The sequence below is a fragment of the Bubalus bubalis genome, chromosome 1, assembly GCF_019923935.1.
Source record: "Bubalus bubalis isolate 160015118507 breed Murrah chromosome 1, NDDB_SH_1, whole genome shotgun sequence".
NCBI lineage: Eukaryota > Metazoa > Chordata > Mammalia > Artiodactyla > Bovidae > Bubalus > Bubalus bubalis.
The window spans coordinates 135,335,665-135,361,090 of NC_059157.1; the positions used below are offsets into that span (position 1 = coordinate 135,335,665).

Below are 25,426 nucleotides of genomic sequence, written 5' to 3' on the forward strand. Positions count from 1 at the left end.
GTTAGTACCAATATTGCCATGAGGAAATAAATTTTTATACTAGGAGGTCTCAAGCATTTTTTAGACTTAGTATCTCATTACCTTCTTAATTTATTAATGACTCCAGAAAATTTTTCTTTAAATGGGCTATAGCTATCAATATATGCTGCATCAGAAATTAAAACTGTGAAATTTTATAGTACCAATGCATCTTAATGTAACAATAACAAACCCATCTATAACATGTTAATACTCATAGTATGTCTTATGAAAAATAATTTCCAAGACAAACATTTTCTATGCATTGTTTTAAATGTTTGAAAATCTTTCTGTTAATCTCTGGCTTAGTAGAAGACAGCTGGATTCTCACATCTGCTTCTGCATTCACAAGATGAGATACATTGTTACATTTGGAATTTAGGAAAAATTATGGCTTTTTAAAGATAGATTTGTAAATTTTTAAAATCAAAATAAGACTCATTTTTCAAAAAATTTGGATATTCTCCTTTGATACTATTCCACATCTCAGCAACTGGGTAGTTTCTTAAGGGTCAGTTGCACTGCAAGATCTGAAGTTGTGTCAATGAACTTTTTGTATTCTGTCATATTAAAATCTATTTCTCTTGAACTTTGAATGGATTGTTTTCTCATGCATAATTTTATGCTAGTCATTGGGAAAATATTTGTTCACTGAGTTATACAGATCTTCCAAATGTTCATTATACAATATAAAAAACTAGTCATTAACACCTCCACTGATCTCATCACAGAAGTTCTGGAGTCGTATTGGGAAGCTCATGGTGGCTGATAGATTTTCCAAATCCTAATTATCTCTTAAAAGCTTAAATTTTATTCTTGCCAACAAATATTGTTAGTTGTTTTCTTAAAAGTGACAGTTTCACTTTGTTTGTTTGCAAGAAAATGTCTGCCAAATTCTCAGTCTGAACAACCATACTTTGTCAGTTGTTTTAAGTAAAAACGGTATTCCGTGAAAAAAAACTAGTTCCGCTTGTAATTCAGACATTTTCATAGTGCTTTTTGGACAACCATCGTTTTAGTATGCAGCAGAAGTATTATGTGTGTGCTTTTTGTTACAGAGGATATTGCAAAGATGTATTTTGAGGTTAAAATTTTAATAAAATTGTTTTTCTTCATTAAGGAGCCTCTTCAGTGAAGAATTTTTTGTGAGTTTTTGTTTTGTTTTGTTTTGTTTTTAAGTGTATAGTAGTGAATAGTATGGGGGCTTCCCAGGTGGCTCAGTGGTAAAGAATCTGCCTGCCAGTGCAGGAAATGGAAGAGATGCAAGAAATGCATGTTCGATCCAGGAGCTTGGCAGGCTGCAGTTCATGGGTTGCAGAGAGTCAGACATGACTGAGCGACTGAGCATGCCTCCTTAGAAGCAGGAGATGTAGTTTTGATCCCTGGGTTGGGAAGATCCCCTGGAAAAGGAAATGGCAACCCACTTCAGTATTCTTGCTTGGGAAATCCCATTGACAGAGGATCCCTGCGGGCTATGGTCCATGGGGTTGCAAAAGAGTCAGACAGGACTTAGCACATAAACTGGAGAAGGCAGTGGCAACCCACTCAAGTAATCTTCTCTTGCCTGGGAAGTCCCATGGGCGGAGGAGCCTGGTAGGCTGCAGTTCATGGGGTCGCACAGAGTTGGACACGATTGAAGCGATTTAGCAGCAGCAGCAGCAGCAGCAGCAGCATCACCTAAACAACGACAGTGAGTAGTATGATAACTGCTAATGCAATGAAGTGTTAGTACCTTGATTTTTACTAAGATGTGAGCCATTTTACCAACTATTGGTTTGTAATAGCAGTATAAATATCAATTCAGTGGAAAAGACATATTATTTTATAACAGTATCTTAAAATACTAAAAGGAATAATTTTGATCTCTAGGACCCCTTAAAGATCAACCTAGGGGTCTATAGACCTCACTTTGACACCTAATTTTTATACTAAATAAAATAATTGAGCTTTGTCATGGGTATGACAGAGATAACGAATCTTGTTTTTGGTTTTGAGCACTTTGAACAGTGTTAGCAAGGAAGTACATGTACTATAAAATAGAAAGAAGTATTTTCTAATAAGAGACTATTAAAAGTCTATGTTTGCCATTGGAGAGTCTACATAACCTGACCAGGTAAGAGTACTTCTAAAGGATGGACAGATTTTGGTTATGGAGTGATGTTCTTGATTTGTTTCTACATGGTGTTTTTGTCTGTTTTTTAAACAGAAACTCTTACAGGCTTGTACTACTTTCCATTTTCTCTTAACCTATGAAACTGACCTATGAGATTTTCATGATGAAATCTGTTCCTACTCCTTTTTCAATAAAACTGGAAAGTCTGCCTCAATTCATACATATCAGCAATATCCACTCCATTTTCTTTTGACTTTTGTCTTCAAGATTTACTAATACCTATGTTGTATTTGTGTGTGTTGAGGGTGTATGTGTGTTATGGGTGTATGTGTGTTATCAGTTTGCTGAGTTTTAAACCTGGTTTTAAAGTCATCTTCACTTGATTTGAACACGCACGTATTGCCTGCCCACTGGGATCTGTATCAGTCATACATCTCTGCTACCACAACAGTCTTCCTCACATTTTTACTACTGTTCTTCCAAAGAATTTACTGAGTATAACCAATCTGTGGACACTTGTTTTGATTCACTTAGGGCTTAGCTGTCTTGGTTTTACCGACTTAGTCTTTTTTTTTTTTTTCCCCCCAGGAACTAAAGGATATTTCTTATCCAATAAATTGTTTCATAAATACTGTTATAGGTAGTATTTGTTTAAATAACTCAATGAGTTTGTTACACCTGGTACCTTATTCTCTTTATTTTGCCTGTGATATCTCAGTTTTAAGCCAAGTTTCCATTCATTTTGGTAACCGTAGCTTTAGTTTTAGTTGTGGTCCAGTCTTATGGGTCCTTATAACATTTCTGTTCCAAAATCAGAATAGTAGGGTTTATCTTTCTGATGTTGGTTCCCATTCAAATAAACTCAGAGCTTTTCTTGCTAGTGGGCAGGAACTAGGTTCTTAATTTTTATTTTCTTACCTTACTTTAATTTCCAGACTTCCTTCACAGACTGACTGGAATGACCAGTTATTGCTCAGTAGTTGAAAAAGACAAAACACAACTATGGTCTGTTTTCTGTTAACTGTGTGCTTCCCTGGTGGCTCAGACGGTAAAGCGTCCGTCTACAATGCCGGAGACCCGGGTTCGATGCCTGGGTTGGGAAGATCTCCTGGAGAAGGAAATGGCCATCCACTCCAGTACTATTGCCTGGAAAATCCCATGGATAGAGGAGCCTGGTGGGCTACAGTCCATTGGGTCGCAAAGAGTAAGACATGACTGATCGACTTCACTTCCACTTTCTGTTAACTTAGTGTTTTAATTTCTTATCTTTCCTTATTCCCCTGTCAGTGTACCTTGACTGTGTTTAGTCAGTCATTTAACACATATTTATTGAGTCCATCCTTGATTCATATCGAACAGCCACTTTTTCATGTTTGGGAAGTTGAAGTCCACAAGTAAATCAAAGTTGACTCATCACATAATACATGCTAGTTGCTAGTTTACTCAGCCCAGAGAGCTTTGCTGAGATTCTTAAAATTGCTTAATTGGGATTCAGAGTTAGTGTTCCCTATCATCAAATCAACTACAAATATTCTCTAAAAACAGTTCCTTGTTTTGTGAAAACAACAAGGTATTGTGGGCTAAACAAAAATGGGTAATGGGTTGGGATTTACATACAGGACAGAGTTTGTAAACACTCCTGGTATAGATCAAGTTGAAACAAATGACAGACATTTGAAGTCTCAGTTATATGGTTACCATTTGCCTAATAAGTGCTATGTGTAGTAAGTACTCAAACATTTCTTAATGAGGTGGACTCATTATTTCCCCTTTTCCTGATTCCTGGAGATGTCCACCTGAGGTCTGTCAGTTTTAAAAACCTTGTAATACACTCATAAGCCTGTTATAAAATGATTTATTAAAAACCACTATGTCATCTGGTCCCGTGAGCCTGCAGGATTTTTATGTAATATTCTGTACTGTAATACTCAAATCATTGAGGTTTAGCAGAAAAAGAGACTATCCGCTTCACTTCCCTCATTTTCTCGATGAAGGAACAGAGGCCCAGAAGAGTCACATTGTCTAAAATCATACAGGATACCTGAGATGTGACTTCTCCTTCATGTTATTTTTAATTTACATGAGAGCTCTGGATTCCAGTGGAAAAGGCAAGGACAAGAAAAGGAGTTTACAAGTTTATCCCTTCTAAGTCATGCTTTAAATTCTTAAGATTCACCAGCTTTGTTGACCATAAATATAACAAAACAAAGCAACAACAGCCAAAAGAAAAAACATAAAAATTGCTTGTAGTTACAGACGTTCTTGAGAGATACTGCAGTTTTGCTTCCAGACCATCACAATAAAAGGAGTCTATTTTTTTTTTTACGATTTTTTTTGGTTTCCTAGTGCATATAAAAGTTATGTTTACACAGTAGTGTAAAAATAGTGTCTGTAATAAGAGCATTATGTCTTAAAAATAACATACCTTAATTTAAAAAATACTTTTAGTGATAATAAATATTAACCATCATTTGACAGTGCAGGGCTGCCACAAACCTTCGATTTGTTTAGGAAAAAAAAAAGTTAGCCTTTCTGTAAAATACACATATTGCTAGGCACATCCTTAGGAAAATTATCTGAAAGATGCTCGTGTGCCATAATTGGAAGGTAAAAGTCAATGCCAGTACCTGCTAATTTCCCTTCAAAAACTATCTTGTCTGCCTATTTTTTTAAAATTGTATTTGTTTCTCTTGGGGAGGGGGCTGTGAGTGGATACTATAAACTTTTCACTAGAACATTATATTCAAATTATTAAAGACACCCTTACAATGCTTACATGAAAATGAGATATAGAATGAATTAGCTTAAAAGAATATTTTCTCCTTTTTATTAGTATGAATAAAAATTATCTCATGAGATTGTATCTTTAAAAATATAGTTTAAATTTAGCATTTATCTGACTGTCAAGAGTGGTAGAATGTTTGTTTTAAGAAAATTCTTTGCTTTTCTTTGGACTTAGTATATGAAAAGATGTTGTTAAAATGTTGGGCAAATAAACCGTGGTTGTAGTCCAGGGCTAAAGCTCTATAAAAAGAACATATACTGCTGTTTGTCATTAATATTTAAGAAATCAGCCAAATAATTTGGTTTTATTGTATAGGGTTTTATATTTTAAGTTTGGTTAGTACTAAAATAAGCTGAGATACACATTGCAATTAGAGCTTAATGTTTTTTTCTTGAGATTCTCTCTCTTTGAATCCTGATTTGTTGTATTTTGCAGTTTTTCAAGAGTCAGATCAGATCAGATCAGATCAGTCCCTCAGTCGTGTCCGACTCTTTGCGACCCCTTGAATCGCAGCACGCCAGGCCTCCCTGTCCATCACCAACTCCCGGAGTTCACTGAGACTCACGTCCATCGAGTCAATGATGCCATCCAGCCATCTCATCCTCTGTCATCCCCTTCTCCTCCTGCCCCCAATCCCTCCCAGCATCAGAGTCTTTTCCAATGAGTCAACTCTTTGCATGAGGTGGCCAAAGTACTGGAGTTTCAGCTTCAGCATTATTCCTTCCAAAGAAATCCCAGGGCTGATCTCCTTCAGAATGGACTGGTTGGATCTCTTTGCAGTCCAAGGGACTCTCAAGAGTCTTCTCCAACACCACAGTTCAAAAGCATCAATTCTTCGGTGCTCAGCCTTCTTCACAGTCCAACTCTCACATCCATACATGACCACAGGAAAAACCATAGTCTTGACTAGATGAACCTTTGTTGGCAAAGTAATGTCTCTGCTTTTGAATATGCTATCTAGGTTAGTCATAACTTGCCTTCCAAGGAGTAAGCGTCTTTTAATTTCATGGCTGCAGTCACCATCTGCCATGATTTTGGAGCCCAGAAAAATAAAGTCTGACCCTGTTTCCACTGTTTCCCCATCTATTTTCCATGAAGTGATGGGACCAGATGCCATGATCTTCGTTTTCTGAATGTTGAATTTTAAGCCAACTTTTTCACTCTCCACTTTCACTTTCATCAAGAGGCTTTTGAGTTCCTCTTCACTTTCTGCCATAAGGGTGGTGTCATCTGCATATCTGAGGTTATTGAGATTTCTCCCGGAAATCTTGATTCCAGCTTGTGCTTCTTCCAGTCCAGCATTTCTCATGATGTACTCTGCATATTAGTTAAATGAACAGGGTGACAATATACAGCCTTGACATACTCCTTTTCCTATTTGGAGCCAGTCTGTTGTTCCATGTCCAGTTCTAACTGTTGCTTCCTGACCTGCATACAAATTTCTCAAGAGGCAGGACAGGTGGTCTGGTATCCCCATCTCTTGAAGAATTTTCCACAGTTTATTGTGATCCACACAGTCAAAGGCTTTGGCATAGTCAAGAAAGCAGAAATAGATGTTTTTCTGGAACTCTCTTGCTTTTTCCATGATCCAGCAGATGTTGGCAATTTGATCTCTGGTTCCTCTGCCTTTTCTAAAACCAGCTTGAACATCAGGAAGTTCACGATTCACATATTGCTGAAGCCTGGCTTGGAGAATTTTGAGCATTACTTTACTGTCATGTGAGATGAGTGCAATTGTGTGGTAATTTGAGCATTCTTTGGCATTGCCTTTCTTTGGGATTGGAATGAAAACTGACCTTTTCCAATCTTGTGGCCACTGCTGAGTTTTCCAAATTTGCTGGCATATTGAGTGCAGCACTTTCACAGCATCATCATTCAGGATTGGGAATAGCTCAACTGGAATTCCATCACCTCCACTAGCTTTGTTCGTAGTGATGCTTTCTAAGGCCCACTTGACAGTAAGTTTTGTAAATATGATTTCATTTAGTCTAATATAATTTTGTGAAATCTTTTAAGCTTTAGCATCGTAAAAGTTTATACATATTTTAAGCTATTTGTCAAAGACTTCAGAGCTAAGTCTTAAAGTACACCTCTTCATTGTACCGTATTTTATGTACACAAATGTGTTATTACCTTAGTAGGATTTTAATTATTTTTAAAGAAGTGGGAAATGAAGAGTAATGCATTTTGTGTGTGTGTGTGTGTGTGCTGTTTGTGAGCGTGTTTCTTGGGGAGTAGGGAGAACAAAGGGGCATTGCGGGGCAGAAGATTATGAAGTGCTAATGTATCCTGTTAATGTCATCAACTTCGACAAATTATAGGACAGGATAGATTCCTAAAAATTGAGGCAAATTTTTGAAAAGACAGACCCTGGCAATCGTGAACACCAGTAATTTAAAAGTCTCCAGTGAATGATCAGAGTTTTACAGAATTTGTGATGTTGGGTGTGTATCAGTTTGCTAGGGCCGCCATAACAAAATACCGCAGACTGAGTGGCTTATAAAACAACAGAAGTTTATTTCCTCACAGTTCTGGAAAAGCCCAGGGTGAAAGTGCTGGCCAGTTTGGTTTCTCCCGAGGCCTCTCCTTGACTTGCAGGTGAATGCCTTCTTGCCTCTTCACATGGCCTTTCCTCTGTGCACATGCATTCCTGGTGTCTCTTCCTCCTCATAAAAGGATACTCGTCATGTTGGGTTATATTCACATTATGAAAGATTCACTCTAATGACTTCACTTTAATATAATCACCTCTTTAAAGATCTCCTCTTCAAATAAAGTCACTTTCTAAAATCCTGCAGGTTGGGCCTTAGCATAAATGCTAGAGGCACCAATGACTTCACTAATGGGTAAACTAATTTAATTTCTCTCCTCACTCTATTTCATTTCCCCTCCACACACTTTGTGTTGTTAGTTGTCATAGTTTGGTATTTTTTACAGCGTGTCATGGTTTTAATAAGACAGTTTGACAGTTTCCAATGGGCTTCCCAGGTGGTGCTAGTGGTAAAGAACCCACCTGCCAATGCAGGAGACATAAGAGATGCAGGTTGGATCCCTGGGTAGGGAAGATCCCCTGGAGGAGGCCATGGCAACCCACTCCAGTATTCTTGCCTGGAGAATCCCAGTGGACAGAGGAGCCTGGTGGGCTGCAGTCCATAGGGTTGCAGAGTTAGACACGACTACAGCAACCTCGCATGCATGCATGCATGTAGTTTTAACAAGACAGTTTGCCAGTTTCCTATGATAACCCATGGAGGCAGCGTGCCAGTGGATGAACTGTTACTTTGCTCCACAGACAGATTGAGAACTTACACCCAACAAGTTTTGATGCATGATTCTTTATGAGTTTAGAAGCTGTTATTTATATAGCAAAATATTACAATTTGTTTGCTTCTGACTGCAGTAGCTGACTATTTAGGACTGCCACTGATACCAAGGCCCATGTAAGCTGTGTTGTGATACCCTGTGGTGTCCATGGGTCCTTGGCAACATATGTCATGCCTTGGAATTAGCAATTTCCTAGAACCTCCTGGTGCTAAGAATTTGGTTTCTTTTTATAGTTATTACATTCTTTTACATAATTGATTCTATACTTTTTTTTTCTTCTCTGAAGAAGGTGTAATATTTGAATGACATTTCTAAATACATAGATCTGTATATTAAAATTTATAGTTGGAATTGTTCTTTTTCTTCCCAGCAGCTTGTAAAGTCACACGATCTGGCCATGGTTTACATTGTTTAGCCATGTCTCTAGCATCTGTCACAGTGCCTTCCACACTGGAAGTGCTCATTTTCCTTTAACTGAGTGAATAAAATAAATGTCAGAAAAATAGTGCTTTAGTGCGTTTTACCCCTATAGGCTTTAGCATGGCCATTGTTGCACTTACTTTTCACTTGCATTACCCCACGCCCACAAATGCATATAGTCAGCATTTGTTTGGATTGGTTTATCACCCCAAAGTAATATAAGTAGCTGAAAATGTGACCTTCCTGTATGAAGACAGCAGAACCAGAGGTACCACTTTCCATGAACAGCGAATTTTAATACTGTATTCTGGAGCATTTCTGCTGGAATGTCTTCTGTTTTACCTCTGGTTTAACACGTACGAAGTGGGACTCCCCAGAGGGCTGTGCTCTCTAGGCAGCCCATTTCTGTAAGGTAAGTCTGTCCATTTTCTAATGTGGAAACAATTGGGATTTTAGACACCCACCTTCCCTCCACACCCACCCCTTCCACCCTCCGCTTATTTCTCCAAATCCATCACTAACTTCAGGCACTTCTGTTGTAAAACATTTCTTGGTTGTCTGCCCTCCTTTGGTTGCAACTGACAAATCTTCTAGATAAGACAATAAAATTCATTTTTGAGTTCTTTAACCAAAATATAGTGGTAAATTGACTTCAGATAATACTTGATCTAATTGAAAGATAGACATTTAATGTCATAAGGACAGTTTCTCTTGTTTCTGCGTTGGCCCCCTCCTCTGCCTCTGATATCTCTACTCTGACCTCAGTGATACACATTCATCCCAAGCTTCCCATGGTGCCCTTGTTGCCTGCCCACTCCTCTCTGAAAGGAGGTTGACTTTATAGAAATCAACACGTCTTCTACTAGTGTTTCACTTACTGGGAGTGATTGAGTTGAGACACATGGGATATGGTGTATGTCTGTGGAGGAGAGGTGTCAGCCCTAAACCAAAGGTATGATTTGCTGGTTGGCTTAAGCAAAGTAAGTACCTTCCTTTGGATCAGGATGTCTGTCCATTTAAACCACAGGGCTGAGAATGGAATAATTCTCCAAATGGAAAGCAGTTGCTGTGTTGTCTTTTCTTGGACAGTGGCTGTGGATTCTACAAGAGGCGAGCCACAGTTTTCATCTTGCTAATTACCATCACACCATGTCTCGGCTGCTGAGTTCCAGAGAAGCCTGAATCTTACTTTCTGCTAGATGGACTCCCAACATATCAGTCACTTATTTGGAAGGGTATCCTGAAGGTGTCCAAGGTCACACTGTTTGACAGTTATTTGTTATTTTAACATCAGAGTTCTTGTAGCAGCTTTTAATATTGTTGCTCTTTTTTCTACTATTAAATAGCTATGACCAGTATTTTTAGATACTGTGTATAAAGATACAGTTTCTGTTTTGTCACAGTCTCCATAATGTTCAGTATTGTTTTAAAATGTTTCTAATGTTATGGCTGGCCAGCGTGTCTTGTTGCTGTTGTTTATAATTGGTTACCTTGAATATTTTACTAATGTTTCAGCTGGAGGGATCTTGAATTGGTTCGGTCTTTTGAGTGGATCTAATTTGTTGGTATTCATTAAGAATCAAAATGGCTATTTATCTTTTCCCTTTGGTCCAGTAATTTACTTTTAGGGACTTTTCCTGATCTTGAGGACTATTCATAAATGAACAGCTACCAAAAGAAATGGACGAAGAAACAACTTGAAGCATAAATATTGTTATAGGAGTCTTAGAATAATTTAAAATCATCTAAGTGTTGAGCAAAGCAAAAATGAAACTAACGTGTCTGCCATGGGATAACATGCCACCACTGTACATTTTGGTTTTTTATTTTTTCTCCTAATATCAGTTTTTATTTGTTTGGCTGTAGCACTCGATCTTTGTTGTGGGATCTGTAGTTGTGGCATATGTGATCTAGTTCCCCAACCAGGAATTAAACCGATCTCTTGCATCAGAGGTGCAGTCTTAGCCACTGGACCTCCAAGAAAGTCCTACCACTACATTTTGAACTAAATTATTTTTCTAAGATTAGGACATTTTGATTGTGCCTTTGAATTTAGAGCCTTCAAGAAGTTTTCAGACCTCTAAATAATGTGTTGTAAGTATGAGATTTCAGAAAAGCTTTTTTTTCTTTGTCCATAGCTTTCGTTATTTTTTCAATCTTGTAGATTTAAAATAGTATGATTTAGGATCATAGTTGGACTCTGATATGCTCTAGATATGGTATCAGAAAAGAATGTCATGTCTGTTCTGTTTGAGGCCAGAGGCAGAAATGTGGTACCAGATATGGAAGAACAAATGAGACGGTTAAATATTTGGAGCAGTTATCCAGTGTGTGAATGCTGAACTCAGTTTTGTGATGCTGATAATACCATGTATGTTTATATTTATTGAAGCAATTTTACCTGACTTACATCAACAGCCCTGTTTTTGTAATACTTGCTAGATTTTTGTCTGTGAAGCCTTAAAGTAAAATAGTTCATACTAAACATTACAGTATTTAGTGTAGTTTTACGTATAAACATTCAGCTAAATGTTAGTTAAGATTGTAGTTTTTGTTTTTACTCTGGCTGCTTTAATATAGCTGTGGGTTTGAATTAAGTAATTTCATTGCCCATAACTGATGGAGGTTTGAATAAAAGCTTTTATGATTTTACAAGCGGTTTCTGAGAGTTAAAGTACAGAGATATTTAATATATATATATATGTTTTTAGAACTAGGTCATTTACTTTTTAGGGCTAAGTATGATCAGGCAGAATATACAAATAGGTGTTTTGTGATTTTAGGAAGTGCTTATTTTGGATGTCTTGTTTAATAGTCTATCAGCTCCTTGAGGCAGAACTTCTTTTATACATGGTAACCTCTATCAGACGTGATATCGAGGCCCATACCTGTTTGGTACAGGGTAGATTGGATGAGTGTCTTACTGTTATCTTGTGACCTTGTTTAAAGATAGATGTTCTGAAAGATACCACAGTGGAGAGGTATGGCAGGAAGGTTTTTGTGTGCCTTCTGAAGGTCGGTTGTGGCTAGTCTCTGCATATCTGGTCTTCACTTAGGGCAGGTGAAGACTACATCATAGATGTGTAAACAAACAAATCAAAATGGACCTGTTCTGTAAAGCTTCACCACTACTGAAGTGGTGGCACTTTCTCTAATTTTTGTTCTCTGGCATCCAGGATTTTTAGGTATTTTGAAAGTGAAAACTGAAGCTTTTACTCAGGAAACGTCTTAACATTGTCTTGTTTGTTTTTAACGTCTAGTATTTCCTGTTCTTTTCAGGTGTCCTTCTGATGTTAGAATTCAAACAGACTAATTTCATACTGAACCTTACTCTAGAATTGAGTGTCTTTATAAGAGGATAAACTCAGGTCTTTAAATAAAGAGCCTGTGTAGTTTTATTGCTACTATGACTGAAACTTTTAATACAGAGTTGTATTAACTTCACTATTTTTTTTTTTTAAGGCCACATTTGTTTGTATGTTTCTCTTAACTGAAAAACTGTCAATTCTGCAAGGCTTGGGACAGCTTTATTTCATGTGTCTATTCCTAGGTCTTTGTCACTTAGTCATGTCTGACTCTGCGACCCCATGGACTGCAGCACTCCAGGCTTCCCCATCCTTCACCAACTCCCGGAGCTTGCTCAAACATGTCCATTGAGTCAGTGATGCCATCCAACCATCTCATCCTCTGTCATCCCCTTCTCCTGCCTTAGCTCTAATGGCAACCCACTCCAATACTCTTGCCTAGAAAATCCCATGGATGGAGTAGCCTGCACCAGGCCACTTCATCCATGGGGTTGCAGAGTCAGACATGACTGAGCAACTTCACTTCACTTCACTTGTCTGCCCTAGGGGTATGTTTGGTATAAGTGAAAACGGTGATCTTTCTCTCTGAAAGTATGAGCTAGCTGAAGTAAAACTAAAGCTAGAGTAACCCTTTTAAAATTTGAAAAGTTTACCCCTTTCTCTTAAGAAATTTACTTTTGGTTACAGAAACTAATACAGTACTATGATCAATATAATAAACCCATTCACAGCAATTTGAACAGACAAGAACTCTCCTGGCTCTTCATGTTTGGTATTTCTTGTTGACTTTAAAAAAAGTATGGCACCAACATGTATTTATTATGAGAGTTTTTACAGACAATAATTTATATAATTTTGACTTGTGTTTTTCTTTGCCCTGAGATACATTAAATGATACAGAAGCACTACTGCTAACTGCTTTAATTTGAGACATTTTGGTGACCTTTGTGTACCGGAATTAGCCATTTAAAAAAATTTGTACATCTTAGGTACTTCAGTTCCATTATTCATTATTTGAATATTAGACTGAATGATATTTTAGAGGAAAAGAATACTCTTTATTTTCTTCATTAGTTGTTTCACTAGGATTCCACCTGATTGAACTCATTTTGGGAGATCCTCTTCATCAATCGGTGACTCGGTGTTTCCCTGACAGATATCCATGGTTGGTCAAGTTGTGACTTAATGTCTGCCGTATAATGGGTATTATATGTAATCATATAATGGGTGTGGTGGTTTTATTTTTTAAATCATTCAGTCACCAGGCTTTCAGAATTGACTTTTGTGTTATACCTACTTTGTGTTCCAAGCACATTGTTACCCATTCCTGTGGGTCAGGGTCTCCTCCAGAGCTCAGATCCTCCTGTGTGCCACAGGGGCCTCTGGATGAGGTGTCATGAGCTAGTCATCAGAGGAGTGTTCACCTGTATCATTCTGTTCAGTGTGGCATGTATAGATTATCACATTCAGGCAATTAAATGGGAGGAGATGCCTTCTTCTTCACGTGAGGATGGTATTTACTTTTCTTCCATGGCTTCTCATTTCAGTAAATGAAGTACTACCTGTCCAGATGTCCTAAAAGAAACCTTTGCTTCTTCTCTTTTCCTGAGCTCTGTATCAAGTCCCCCACCCTTGAGTCTGCTTTGCTTCAGTCATGTCCGACTCTGTGCGATCCCACAGACGGCAGCCCACCAGGCTCCCGCGTCCCTGGGATTCTCCAGGCAAGAACACTGGAGTGGGTTGCTCTTTCCTTCCCCAGTGCGTGAAAGTGAAAAGTGAAAGTGAAGTCGCTCAGTCGTGTCCGACCCTCAGCGACCCCATGGACTGCAGCCTACCAAGCTCCTCTATCCATGGGATTTTCCAGGCAAGAGTACTGGAGTGGGGTGCCATTGCCTTCTCCGTGAGTCTGCTGCTTCCTAAGTATCTTTGGAATCCTAGTATTCTTGGGATTCTCCTCAACTCCAGTGCCCCCGTCCAGGTTTCAGTCTTCTCTTAGGTGACTCCAGCACCTTCCTAACTTGGCCCCCTCTCCTCAGTCCAGTTTCCTTCTAGTTTTCATTTTAGAATTCAGGATGGTCTTTTAAAAATATAAATCATACCACTTCCCTGCGTTTTCTGCTTTTTCTTCTCCTGCTTTTTCTTCCCTGTTTTCTCGTAAGTGATTCCTTCAAGGCTCCTCTCAAGCCTCACTTCATTTTGTTTCTTTTTCTTCACCCAGCCCTTCCAGTGACTGTTAACTGCTCACTGAACTGCTTCGGTTCTTTTCCTTCCTCCCCAGATATTCATGTTCTCGCTCTCCTGTCTGTCCTTCAGGTCTGAACACTGAAGACACTTCCTCTGAGATGTATTCCCAGACCACTGAATTTGGTTAGGGCTTCCTCTGTGTGTGTTCACTGGGGGAATTGTTACTACCCGCTTGTTTGTCTTCCTTTGTTTCTGAGATAAGCTTGATGAGTGTTCAGTCACCAGGTTTTCCAGATCTACAGCAGTAGCAGTTCCTATTGTATAGAAGCCTGCTCAGTTCTTATTAATCTGAGAGGTTTAAATATATTGTTACCCTGCATTATAAGAGATCCATGATGTGGCAGGACAGTCAGCACAGGCCTGGGGTTACCCTGGTGGCTCAGACAGTAAAGCGTCTGCCCGCAATGCCAGAGACCCGGGTTCAATCCCTGGGTCGGGAAGATCCCCTGGAGAAGGAAATGGTAACCCACTCCAGTACTCTTGCCTGGAAAATTCCATGGACTGAGGAGCCTGGTAGGCTACAGTCCATGGGGTCGCAAAGAGTCAGACACGACTGAGTGACTTCACTTTCTTTCTTTCTTATACTGAATAGATGTCAGCGTACCCTTTTTTAAACAAGGAACTGAGAAGCTGGTCTGTGGGCCGTGTCCAGCCCACTGACCTTTTGTAAGGACCACAAACTAGGAAAGGGTTTTGATTTTTTGAGTGCTGAAAAAGAAATCAAAATAAAAATATTTTATGACACCAGAGTATCATATGAAATTCAAATTTTAGTGTTGATAAGTTGTTTTATTGGAACATGGCCACACTCAGTCATTCGTGTGTCATTGCTGCTCTTGCATTGCAACTGCAGATGAGTAGTTGTGACACTGGGTATATGACTGACAAAGCGTAACATATTTACTGTTGGGCACCGTACAGAAAAGTTTACTTTAAATCCTTTCTGTGACATGAGAACAGTTATGTATAATTAGGATATGTTTAAGCTATATGTCAGTTTCCTTCTTTCCCTCCTTCTGAGAATATCATTTGAGTTTTCAGAACTGTACTCCAACCTCTCTGCCTTATGCATACCTAGAGCTTTTTGAAACTTGAACATTGCAGATTAGATGTTGAGAAAATAGAGACTTAATCCTACTAAATTTTGTAAACAAAACCAGCATGGATGGCTGGTCCCCAATCCCATAGTCTGAAGTCAGTCTTTTCCTATATAAGTCATTTTCTGATCCTTAAAATAAACTCTTTTTTACAGTTAAGGAGAAAAGAGGAACAACTTTTTATGCTATTTGATATAATTATTAAATATGATACTGGAGGCCCTTTTGTAAATTTTTAATCCTTTTTAACCAATATGTTGCAGAAAAAGAGACCCAGCTGTGTTTTGGTTGTATAATCTACTACTAACTATTGGAAGTATCTTTATTTGTTAGGATTTATTATTAGGCAATATCAAAACCTTCATTTTACATAATTTAATAAAATCAAATGGTTTTTACAACATTGTTTACATTTTGTTTTAAAAATATTTTATTGAGAAAATACTTAATTAACTTTGTTTTATTTTTAGGGTTATATCCTGTGTTGTGACCTCATGGTTTAAGTGGGAATAAAGATGAGTATAAGCAGTGATGAGGTCAACTTCTTGGTATATAGATACTTGCAAGAGTCAGGTGAGTACATTCATAAAGTAAATAGGCCTCAAATTATTTTAATATCCTCAAAATAACCTTTTATGCATTTGAAATTTGTACCAGTCCAAACTGTTGAACTTTGTATGTTTCCTTAATGTCTGGACTGCCATTTTAAAGCTATGTGTTACTGCATGGTTTAACTCTCTGACTCTTTCAAATATGTTGGAATCATCTCAGGCAAATATTTGTAACAAGTGGTTTGGCTTTCACTGTTCAAAGATCATTTTTATAATTTGTAATGAAGTGAGATTATTGCAAACGGTTGGTAGGAACATATAAATTCTCAGATGCCATCAGTTTGATAATGTATATTCATAATTCTCAGCTTAATGTTACTGGTCCTAGTTGCAATAAGCATTTCAAAAGCTAAATTTGCTTTTTCATAATGCTTTTGTCTCATCCCAGTTGATTAAGTGTATCTTTGACCTGAATCTTAATAATGTATTTCATCGGGAGCTGATTAGTAAATATAAATCACTGAAAGTTATTTGTTATAAATATTAAGTTAGTCAGTGATCTCCCAAGTTTTCTAGAAAGATTAAGAGGTGTTATCCTAAAAAAGAAGGAATATCACAAGGGAAAATGTAGGCTGGATTAAGGGGAAAAAATAAAAACTAGAAGAGGGAAAAACTTGGGTTGGATGGAATGTAAGATGGTGGAAAAGATTGACTGCAGTGGAAAGTTAGATTGTTAACATGAGATTGAATCATTTGGTGGTTGAAAATGTTGGAGTGTGAATTTTAGGAATTATAACTTAAAGTTATTGGGATGTTAATTAAGGTAAAGTTTGGTATAAAAAGATAATTTTGGTAGTCACTTTTGGGGGAGGGGTGAAAGGAATAGAGTAGGATATTGAGCCTTCAATTTTGATTTGAAACTCCAGTTATTCTTCTTCCAGGGCTTAGTTAGTTGTCCTTTTCTTAGGCAGATAATTTAAACAAGGCCTTATTAGATTTTAGATCATCTGCTTATTGAGATACTCCCAGCTGCATTCCAGTTCTGAGCTTTTCTCTTGGGTGGGAATTTTCTATTCCCAGGCAACATCACTGCTCCTCTCTGGCTTCAAACAGCTGAGAAAATTATATCCAACAAGGGCCGGGAGGGAAAAAGAAGAAAATAAAGTAACCAAGAATGCAGGATAACTTGTTACGAAGCTTTGAAACGGATAGATCTTGTTTTGTTTTGTTTTCAGTTGGTATACTGGCAGATCCAAAGAGAAAATCTGTAGAATATTTTGCATAAGATATAATGATTATTAATAAAGTAGAAAAGGTAGTGACCCCATGGGCTGTAGCACATACGCTCACATTTGGATATTGTTATATAGTACTTTAGACGATAGCAGAAAGAAGTTATTGAGGCAGAACAAACTCTGCTTTTTCTGCCTTTGAATTCAACCACCAGTTAAGTCAGAGCTTTGAGGCATTAGACACTAAAGTGAAAAATAGTGTGAAGGATCAGTGGATGAGAAATACAGATGATGTTTTATATTGCTGCAGGAAAATATAGCAAGTAAAAGGGACAGTAAAATAATAATCTGGGTTAATTTATGAAAGTGTTCAGTGATTTTATCAAAAGTCCTAAAATTGCTTATGTTCTCAGAAAAAAATGCTTCTAAATTTTATGTTTTAAGGTATTTTATGTTGCAGTAAGCATAAAGCAAAAATGAATTTTTTTTTAAATACCTTGTATGGTAGACTAATATTTATCATATTAAATCCTATGTAATTGTTAACTGTGTTCTTAGTTGTGCTTTGTGTATTCTTTACAAAACTGTATACAGTGTACTGGTGATGAAGTATGATGTTAAGCCACATGTCTAAAATGTGAACACCAGTCCCTTTATAAAATTGGTAACTTTCTATTTACATTATGAATTTATAGGGGAATATCAGACTACACTGATGACATTTTGACTTGACAGCAGTTTTTCTAGGAAGGCAGCTTGCAATAAATTTAAGAACCACCTACAGCCAGCATTCTGAAGTTTGATCCTCTGACCACCTGCATCACAATCACTTAGAGAACTTGGAGTGGGCCCCAGAATTTGCATTTTACAGATGTTCCAAGTGGTTCTTAGGCCCAATTAATGATGGATCTGTACTAGTCGTAGGATAGTTAGAACTTGACAAGAAGGTGTTATATATTCACAGTATCTTGAGATCCATCTCCTGAGGTAATAAAATCACTTAACTGGTTTTAATCTTAAATACTTCATATACTATGTGGTAAATCTCCTATTATGACTATTATCAGTACTAGAAAATATTACCTGTAAAAGTCCCTCCCCCCACCCCCAGTTACATAACTTCTCAGAGCTCCCATTTTCTCATTTATAAAATTTGTTAGTAATACTTGCTGAAAAGGAACTACAGCATGGTATTCAGCCTCAAATGTTTTATAAACTTCTGTCTGAAATAAGCCATCCTTCCTTATTTGTTAAAACTAATTAAGAGAAAAATTTATTGTAGTATGGTTTTGTTCTGCTGGAACCTTCTATCTTTCTCATTTAAATCTCTGGAAGATTCACCCTGAGCATATTACTTTGATCATTATCATTTTGTGCTGTTATGAACTAGACTTTTCATATTTAACAAATATTTCCTGGGGAATAAAATTTGTTTTGTGCTTTTTTCTTTTTGGATTTGACATGTAGTGCTACAATTAATGATTGATTTGATTCAGTGTGTTCCCTTTAATTAGCATTTACCCAAGGACATTAATAATTTGATCACCCTAATAACTTATATTTAGCAATGATAGGTAGAATAAATACTAATATTATAGTTGGTTGTATACAAGAGAAACTGATGCAGGGTTAGTTTTAGAGGAGCTAAGCTGCTTTGCATCTTTTAAATTTTCTCCCCCTCCCCTCACTCCTGCCCACTTTGTGTCACTTGACTCTCCTGTAGTTGTTTATTTTTTTCTAACAAAATTGTTCCAGGCAATTATTTGTGAACTTTGTGGCACCCGTTTTTCTTGTTGCTTTGTATAAGATGAAATTTTGCTTAAATTGTGTATTTGGTTTAGGGGAGAATTCTTGGTTCTAGATTTTATTGTCATCTATTACATGTTTAGGAGCTCATGGATGAACCTATGTTGAACACTATGAAACAGTTGCATTTTATGATTGAAAACTAACTGGAAAATGCAGAAACAACATGTCCTTGTTACTGAATAATTTTCTAGATTGTGATTCTGAATACTGTTATTTTTAAAAATCCTCATGTTTTTAGAACTGAGATTCATCTTGCCACGTAGTCTCCATTTATGAGAAGGTGATGATATATGTAGGCTTAAAGCATTTACTTCATGAAATATCTTGTCTCTCCTGCACCCCACTTCACTCTTCTACTCTTTTCAAAAGGATATTGCTTCTCCCAGGAAATAGGCCTTGCACCACACCACTTCTTACATGATGCTTGCTTAAAATGTTACATTTGTTTATAAGGTCACGCATCAAACACACACTTAATTTGGAAATCTAAACATGATCATAATGATAATAGTGGGCACCAAGTAGCCAGAATGTTTATGTATAACTTTATGGTTCTGACCTGTAATACCCAACAGCCCATTCATTTGTCTTTTTCATTTATTGGTTTTTGTATTAACCTCTCCAGTGGCCAGTAGGGTATCAGCAGTTAAATGATAGTGTAGATTCTCTTGACTCAGATAAAGGTAACTGGGCTAGATAAACATTGTTTCTTACATATCCTCCGCTGGTGCTATTTATAAACAGATTTTAACAGCAGGCTGGAAGGAGTTTAGATTAAATGGCTATCAGTAATGTGCCTTTCACCGTGAAGAAATGGAGAGGAGAGGTCAGCGTCTGATATTGCCACCATGAGTCTTGTCTTTCAGTTTTTGTGAGTACATGGGTCAGTTACAAAACTGCAAGTAGGTACATAGTTTTGTTGTATAATACAATGTGCAGTGGCATTAATTTGATACATACAGTTGTTGTACACATGACTAATGAACAGTAAATAGCAAGCAGCTGTCATAAATGCTGATAATTAATTATACTTTTATCCAAATCACTTTTTCTCCTCTTTTTGTAAACTGAATGACTATTTTTTTTGCTGATAAAGGAAATTCCTGTTACACATTCCGACTGACAAACTTGTTAAAAGACAAAGGTCCTTTAATGGTTGCCAAACAGAGAACTTGTTCAATCTTAATAGTAATCTTTTTGTTTTTTTAGGAATAACCAGCGTAGTAAGCATATAAGGAAACGTATAAATTGCTGATGGCTTCATAAACTTGTACAGTTTTTTTGAAAAGCAATTTGACAGTCATGAACTTCCTTTGAAGTGCTGATGTCCCCTTCAACTTTTGAGGGAATCCATCCTAAAGAAAAAAAACATATATACATGGCAAAAGCCTATACACATAGATATTTGAAGTAAGAGTCTTTTAAAGAGTGAACATTGGAAAATCCAAATGTCAAGCCATGGGGTGAATAATTTACTAGCTGGTAATTTATTGGATGAATATTATAATAAAATTATTTCAGAAAATACAATTCATATAAAATATTCAGATATATATATATAAAGGGCAAAATTAGGGCACAAAACTGCATAGCCAGTGTATTGTGCTGGACAAAAGGAAATAAAATATTTTAACAGTTGTATTTGGGTTTTGGTATTGTAATTTTTTTTCTTCACTCCTTTCTTCCTTTCCTTTTTTTATTTTTTTAAATAAGTGTTAGGTCCATCTAACTTTTCAACATACAAGGTCCCATGTAGCATTTTTTTCTCTACTTCTTTTTACCTTTTCTAAAACCTTCACGCATTTAAGTATGGAACTTTTTGTCCTAAACAAAATTCTGGGTCTATAGGATACAATTGGAAACAGATTTGGGGTCAAGAGAGTATGTGGTGATGGAAGCAGGGTTATAATTTTCTGGGCTTTTCTGACCTGAGACTAAGAAAAGGACCCTGTATAAGTCAGATTTTACTTCCATATAGGGCACTGTATCATGTAGTAGTTAAGCTTTGCCTCCCACCTCACCGCCACTCCCCCGCCGCCCCCAGCCCTGTTCAGATACCCTACACCGTAACCATATTCAGAGCCCTTTTTCATGTTTGTATACCCTCCATTTGCAAAGTAGAGTTGACAGGCTCTGAAAGACTTGACTTCTCTTTGAGGAAACCATCCCTGTCATCCCAAGAGAGGTCACTCCTGAAACAAGCCATATGTAGAAAATGGTTGTCTTGTGATCTCATTTCTTACACGGGACAGTGTGTGGCCTCAGAAGTAACCGTACCCAGACCCCCCGTACCACTGCCGGTCCCGACCACTGAATATCCTTGAATTACTGCGTACTGAACTTTGCCTTACTCCTCTCTGGATTTCCTTTTCTATCTCCCAGATTTTAATCCCTCTAGTGAATGTGTCGAATACTTGATTGTAGAGTATTTATACAAAGTATTATTTATATCAGCTTTGCTTTTACTCCTGGAAAGAAGGGATGCTATATTAGGCAAGCAGGCTAGACTTAAGCATTTCACAGACTGTGAGTTGATGCCTTTTGCCTTTTACTATGTAGATCAAAAGCTGTCCCTGAAAAAGTATTGCCTGCATATATATTTACAGATAAATGCAAATATATTTTGGCATAACCCTGGTTCAAGTTTTAGTTTTTCAAGGGAGATTTAAGTCATATGTTTTCTCTGGATTCATAGATTTCCTGATGTGCCAAGATAAATTATAGTAGAATTGCATTCTGATTTAACAAATGTTTATTGAACACTAGTAAAATTAGGTGACATCTAGTTTCCTAAAATTGAAAGATTACTAGACATTAACCCCATCTTCAGACATCCCAGTTGTATTAATCATACACATACACATGACCCATAGAATGCTACACATACACAAATTAGAGGATTAGTATAGAAGAGAAATATCAATCCTGGAGCAGCAGGAGGAAGGACTTCACCTCCATTCACATAGGTGAAAAGTGCGTGGGAACACATAAAGCCCAAAGGCATGAGATAGCACAGTATATTCTAGGTCTTGGTTGAAGTGGGGAGATAAGCCTGGAGAGATGAGTAGGGTAAACATTGCAAAAGTACCTGTGTGTCACACTTAGAGAATTTGACCTTGATTATGAAGGCCAAAAGGATTGTTGAAAGTACTCAAGTAAGGAGTGGTATGATCATTTTTTGTTTCACAAGTAGTCTTCTAGCCATAGTGTTGCAAGTGTACTTAACTAGGGAAGAGAGGAAAGGAACTTATGACGGCAGTGGTCCAGGTAAAGGATGATGGGGGCTCAAATCCAGGTGTGGGCACTCAAGGAGAGCTGGTGACAGACCAGAGAGGGAGAGTTGGTAGGGTTTGGCGAATGGTGGAATGCCAGGGGCTGACGGGGAGTGAGGAGGACCTTCCGGTGAAGCATGGCAAGGTGAAAAGTTTCTAAGGAAGAAGTTTTAGGGAGGGGAAGAAGAAGAGTCGTTTTGAACATAATTTTAAGCTGCTTTGTAATGCTGTAACTAGAAATTTAAAAAAAGTTACTGTTCAATTCATGTGTTTAAGAAGAGCATTTTAAGTATGGACCTCCTTTAGGGCAAATATATATATTAACAATAAGTGCCGAAACACTATTAAGGATGACCTTAGGGTTGTTTTCTTGCTATTTGAGAAGATTGTAAGTGCATATGTAATACCTTAGGATGGCAGAGAGCACCTGGTCTCACAAAAAAAAATTGAGAACATAGGCAACATTCCAGTTAAAAATTGACATTGTTCTACGTGCAGCAGCTCTTAGGATATTCTTGGACATAATCTTGAACTTTGTCATCTAATTAAACAGAGTCTAAATGTAATTAATAATTATTTAAATTGTACTCAGAAATTGGAGTACAGAAGTCATAGATTTTGCTACAGTTTAGAAGGCTTTGGAAAATCAAAGTATCTTTCTTTTTAATAAAATGTCTTACTGTCTCATGTGCTACTGATGCCACTTTCTAATACCCTGAAACGAAATAAGAATAATGATGCAGTCTTTTATGTTTTGTTGATATGCAGGAGCTCACTCTGCCTTAGCTTTATCCTTGACCCTGTTCTAACTGTTCAGTAGGATGGGGGGAATGCAGTGGTTATGGCCATGGTCCCTGAATAAATCTATTTTCTTTGTGTTTTCTCATCTGCTAAGATGAGAAATTAGTGCATGATACAGGCCCTCTGTAAGTGATATCGTCTATCTTGAAGCCTTCTACCCCAAGCCACTTGGTTGTTTAGCTTTTTTTCCCCCTTTCTGTTATATGATTTACTGCAGAATTTATTTGGGGAGGGTTATGAAATTGAGAACAGGGGTCTCCAGCCTCAAGCTTCTGGATTTCACTGCCATTATCTCATAACCTTTCTCCCCAATCCTTCCTAGTCTTTTTTCTTAGTTTCCTATCCTGATGATCTGGGATCTGCTCATACTCAAGTAGTTCTGGGTTTCCTGATAGGGACAGAGCAAAACGGTGCTTTTTTCATTTGTATTTTTTGTGCCTTCCTTGTGAGCTCAGATTAAGTTGCAGATTATAAATGCTTTTTTAATAATGATCTTGTCTATGGGTGAAATCAAGAAGTCAAAATTCAAGTCTTATAAGATAACATTGTCTTTTTTTTTTTTTCTTTTTAAGCGTTTATTTATTTTTTTTTTTTTTTTTACTTTACAGTATTATATTGGTTTTGCCATACATCCACATGAATCCGCCACAGGTGTACACGTGTTCCCAATCCTGAACCCCACTCCCACCTCCCTCCCCGTACCATCCCTCTGGGTCATCCCAGTGCACCAGCCCCAAGCATCCTGTATCCTGCATCGAACCTGGACTGGCAATTCGTTTCTTATATGATATTATACATGTTTCAATGCCATTCTCCCAAATCATCCCACCCTCTCCCTCTCCCTCTCCCACAGAGTCCAAAACACCAATACACTATACTAATGCATATATGTGGAATTTAGAAAGATGGTAACGATTCTTACTTCTCACTATGGGTAGTTACAGAAATGGTTTGGTATCCCAAAGAGGTAAGGAAGGGACAGCCCTAAGGAAAATCAACTTAGGTGTACTATGACTCTCTGTTAACCAATTAAAATAGCCTCTAGCCACATGCTGTTTGTGAGCCCACAGTATTTTATGATAGACTATAAGTGCCACAAGGAGTCTGAGAGTGCAAGCACAAAACAAAACAAAAAAGACATGAACTAAGCACTAAACATCTAAGGATAGACAGGCTCGACAATGTGTTACATGGATTAAATTAGTTTAACCAAGACCCAAATAAGCCCGTGTTCGTTTACCTTATTCAGCATTCTGTACAGATGTATAATTTAATTGAATTATGTAACATTAATGATAGTTACTAGTTAAGCTCTGACGGATATGTTGGTAAAGAGAATAACCACCCTCAGTCTGTCGGTTTACTAGAATTTTACTTTTGGATTTGGACTTGACTTTCATAAAAAGCAAGAGTGACTTAAACTGATTTAAAATTAGACTTTTGTTATGTGAATATTTTGGTTTGAGTATTTCAAATTAAAATCAAAGAGTTGTTGATGGACATACAAATTGGATTTTCACTTGTCAGCTGTTCTTTTTCTAAAGCTTCCATTTAGATGGGTTATTACTAAGTAGAAAAAAATAGTAACTTTTTTTTAGTATTTAATCATATATATAATGAAAGTTAAACTTGAAAATTATTTTTCATTATTAAATTACAGTTTTCATTCCTTATGTTAGTTTTAGTTTGCTTTTTATTTCCTAAGTAGTTTTTTAAAATAGCCTACAAAATATAGAATTACAAGATGTATGATGATTTATATACAGAAATTTTAATATACTGCAGAAATATTAACTGTCATTTAATTTGTCTTGAGTGAAGCAGTTGAGTCATATGACTTAGAAAGGCTTTTCCCCAACTTTAAAGTTTAATACTATTTGTTGAGGAAAATTACGTTATGTGCTACGGTTATGTAATTAAAGTGAAGAGGAAAATACATGAAGGTTAATGTGTTTGGATTTTGATACTTCTTTTGTTTAAAAACATATTTGACCTTAGCCAACAGTCTGGGATTTCAAATGGGTGTCAGGTGGATTTGAAAGATTACAGGTCTTTCCTTTGTGTTACATTGCATGTTGCCCTTTGGAGAATAAATCGTTACACCTTTTCTTTTGCTTTCAGGATTTTCTCATTCAGCGTTCACCTTCGGTATAGAAAGCCATATCAGTCAGTCCAACATTAATGGTGCCCTCGTCCCGCCTGCTGCATTGATTTCTATCATCCAGAAAGGTCTACAGTATGTAGAGGCAGAAGTTAGTATTAATGAGGTAAGGAAGACTTAGTTCAAGTACTGATTCTTACTCTTAAATGCTTCCTTAAATATCTGGTATCTTGCTTGCTCATTCATTATCTGACTTCAGCTTCACCAGGTAAACAAAACTGAAGGACATTATTCCTAATGTGGTGTCAGGGCGCACAGGCAAGGCTGATGGCTCTCAACTATAAGGACCCCTAT

The 25,426-nt window shown here is 37.2% G+C and overlaps 1 protein-coding gene across 12 annotated transcripts in view; it reads left to right on the top strand.

The window, feature by feature from the left end:
* Positions 1-25,426, top strand: part of TBL1XR1 (TBL1X receptor 1) — a 179,894-nt gene that overhangs the window by 123,326 nt on the left and 31,142 nt on the right. For 8 of the 12 annotated variants that reach the window (XM_025288195.3, XM_025288166.3, XM_006050981.4 and 5 more), the window contains 2 exons: positions 15,777-15,879; positions 25,093-25,238. In XM_025288195.3, the coding sequence (XP_025143980.1) occupies positions 15,822-15,879; positions 25,093-25,238 (204 nt within the window). In that variant the 5' untranslated portion in view covers positions 15,777-15,821. The remainder of the gene's footprint in view (positions 1-15,776; positions 15,880-25,092; positions 25,239-25,426) is intronic. The other 4 variants (XM_025288139.3, XM_044944584.2, XM_006050986.4 and 1 more) reach the window with 1 other exon arrangement.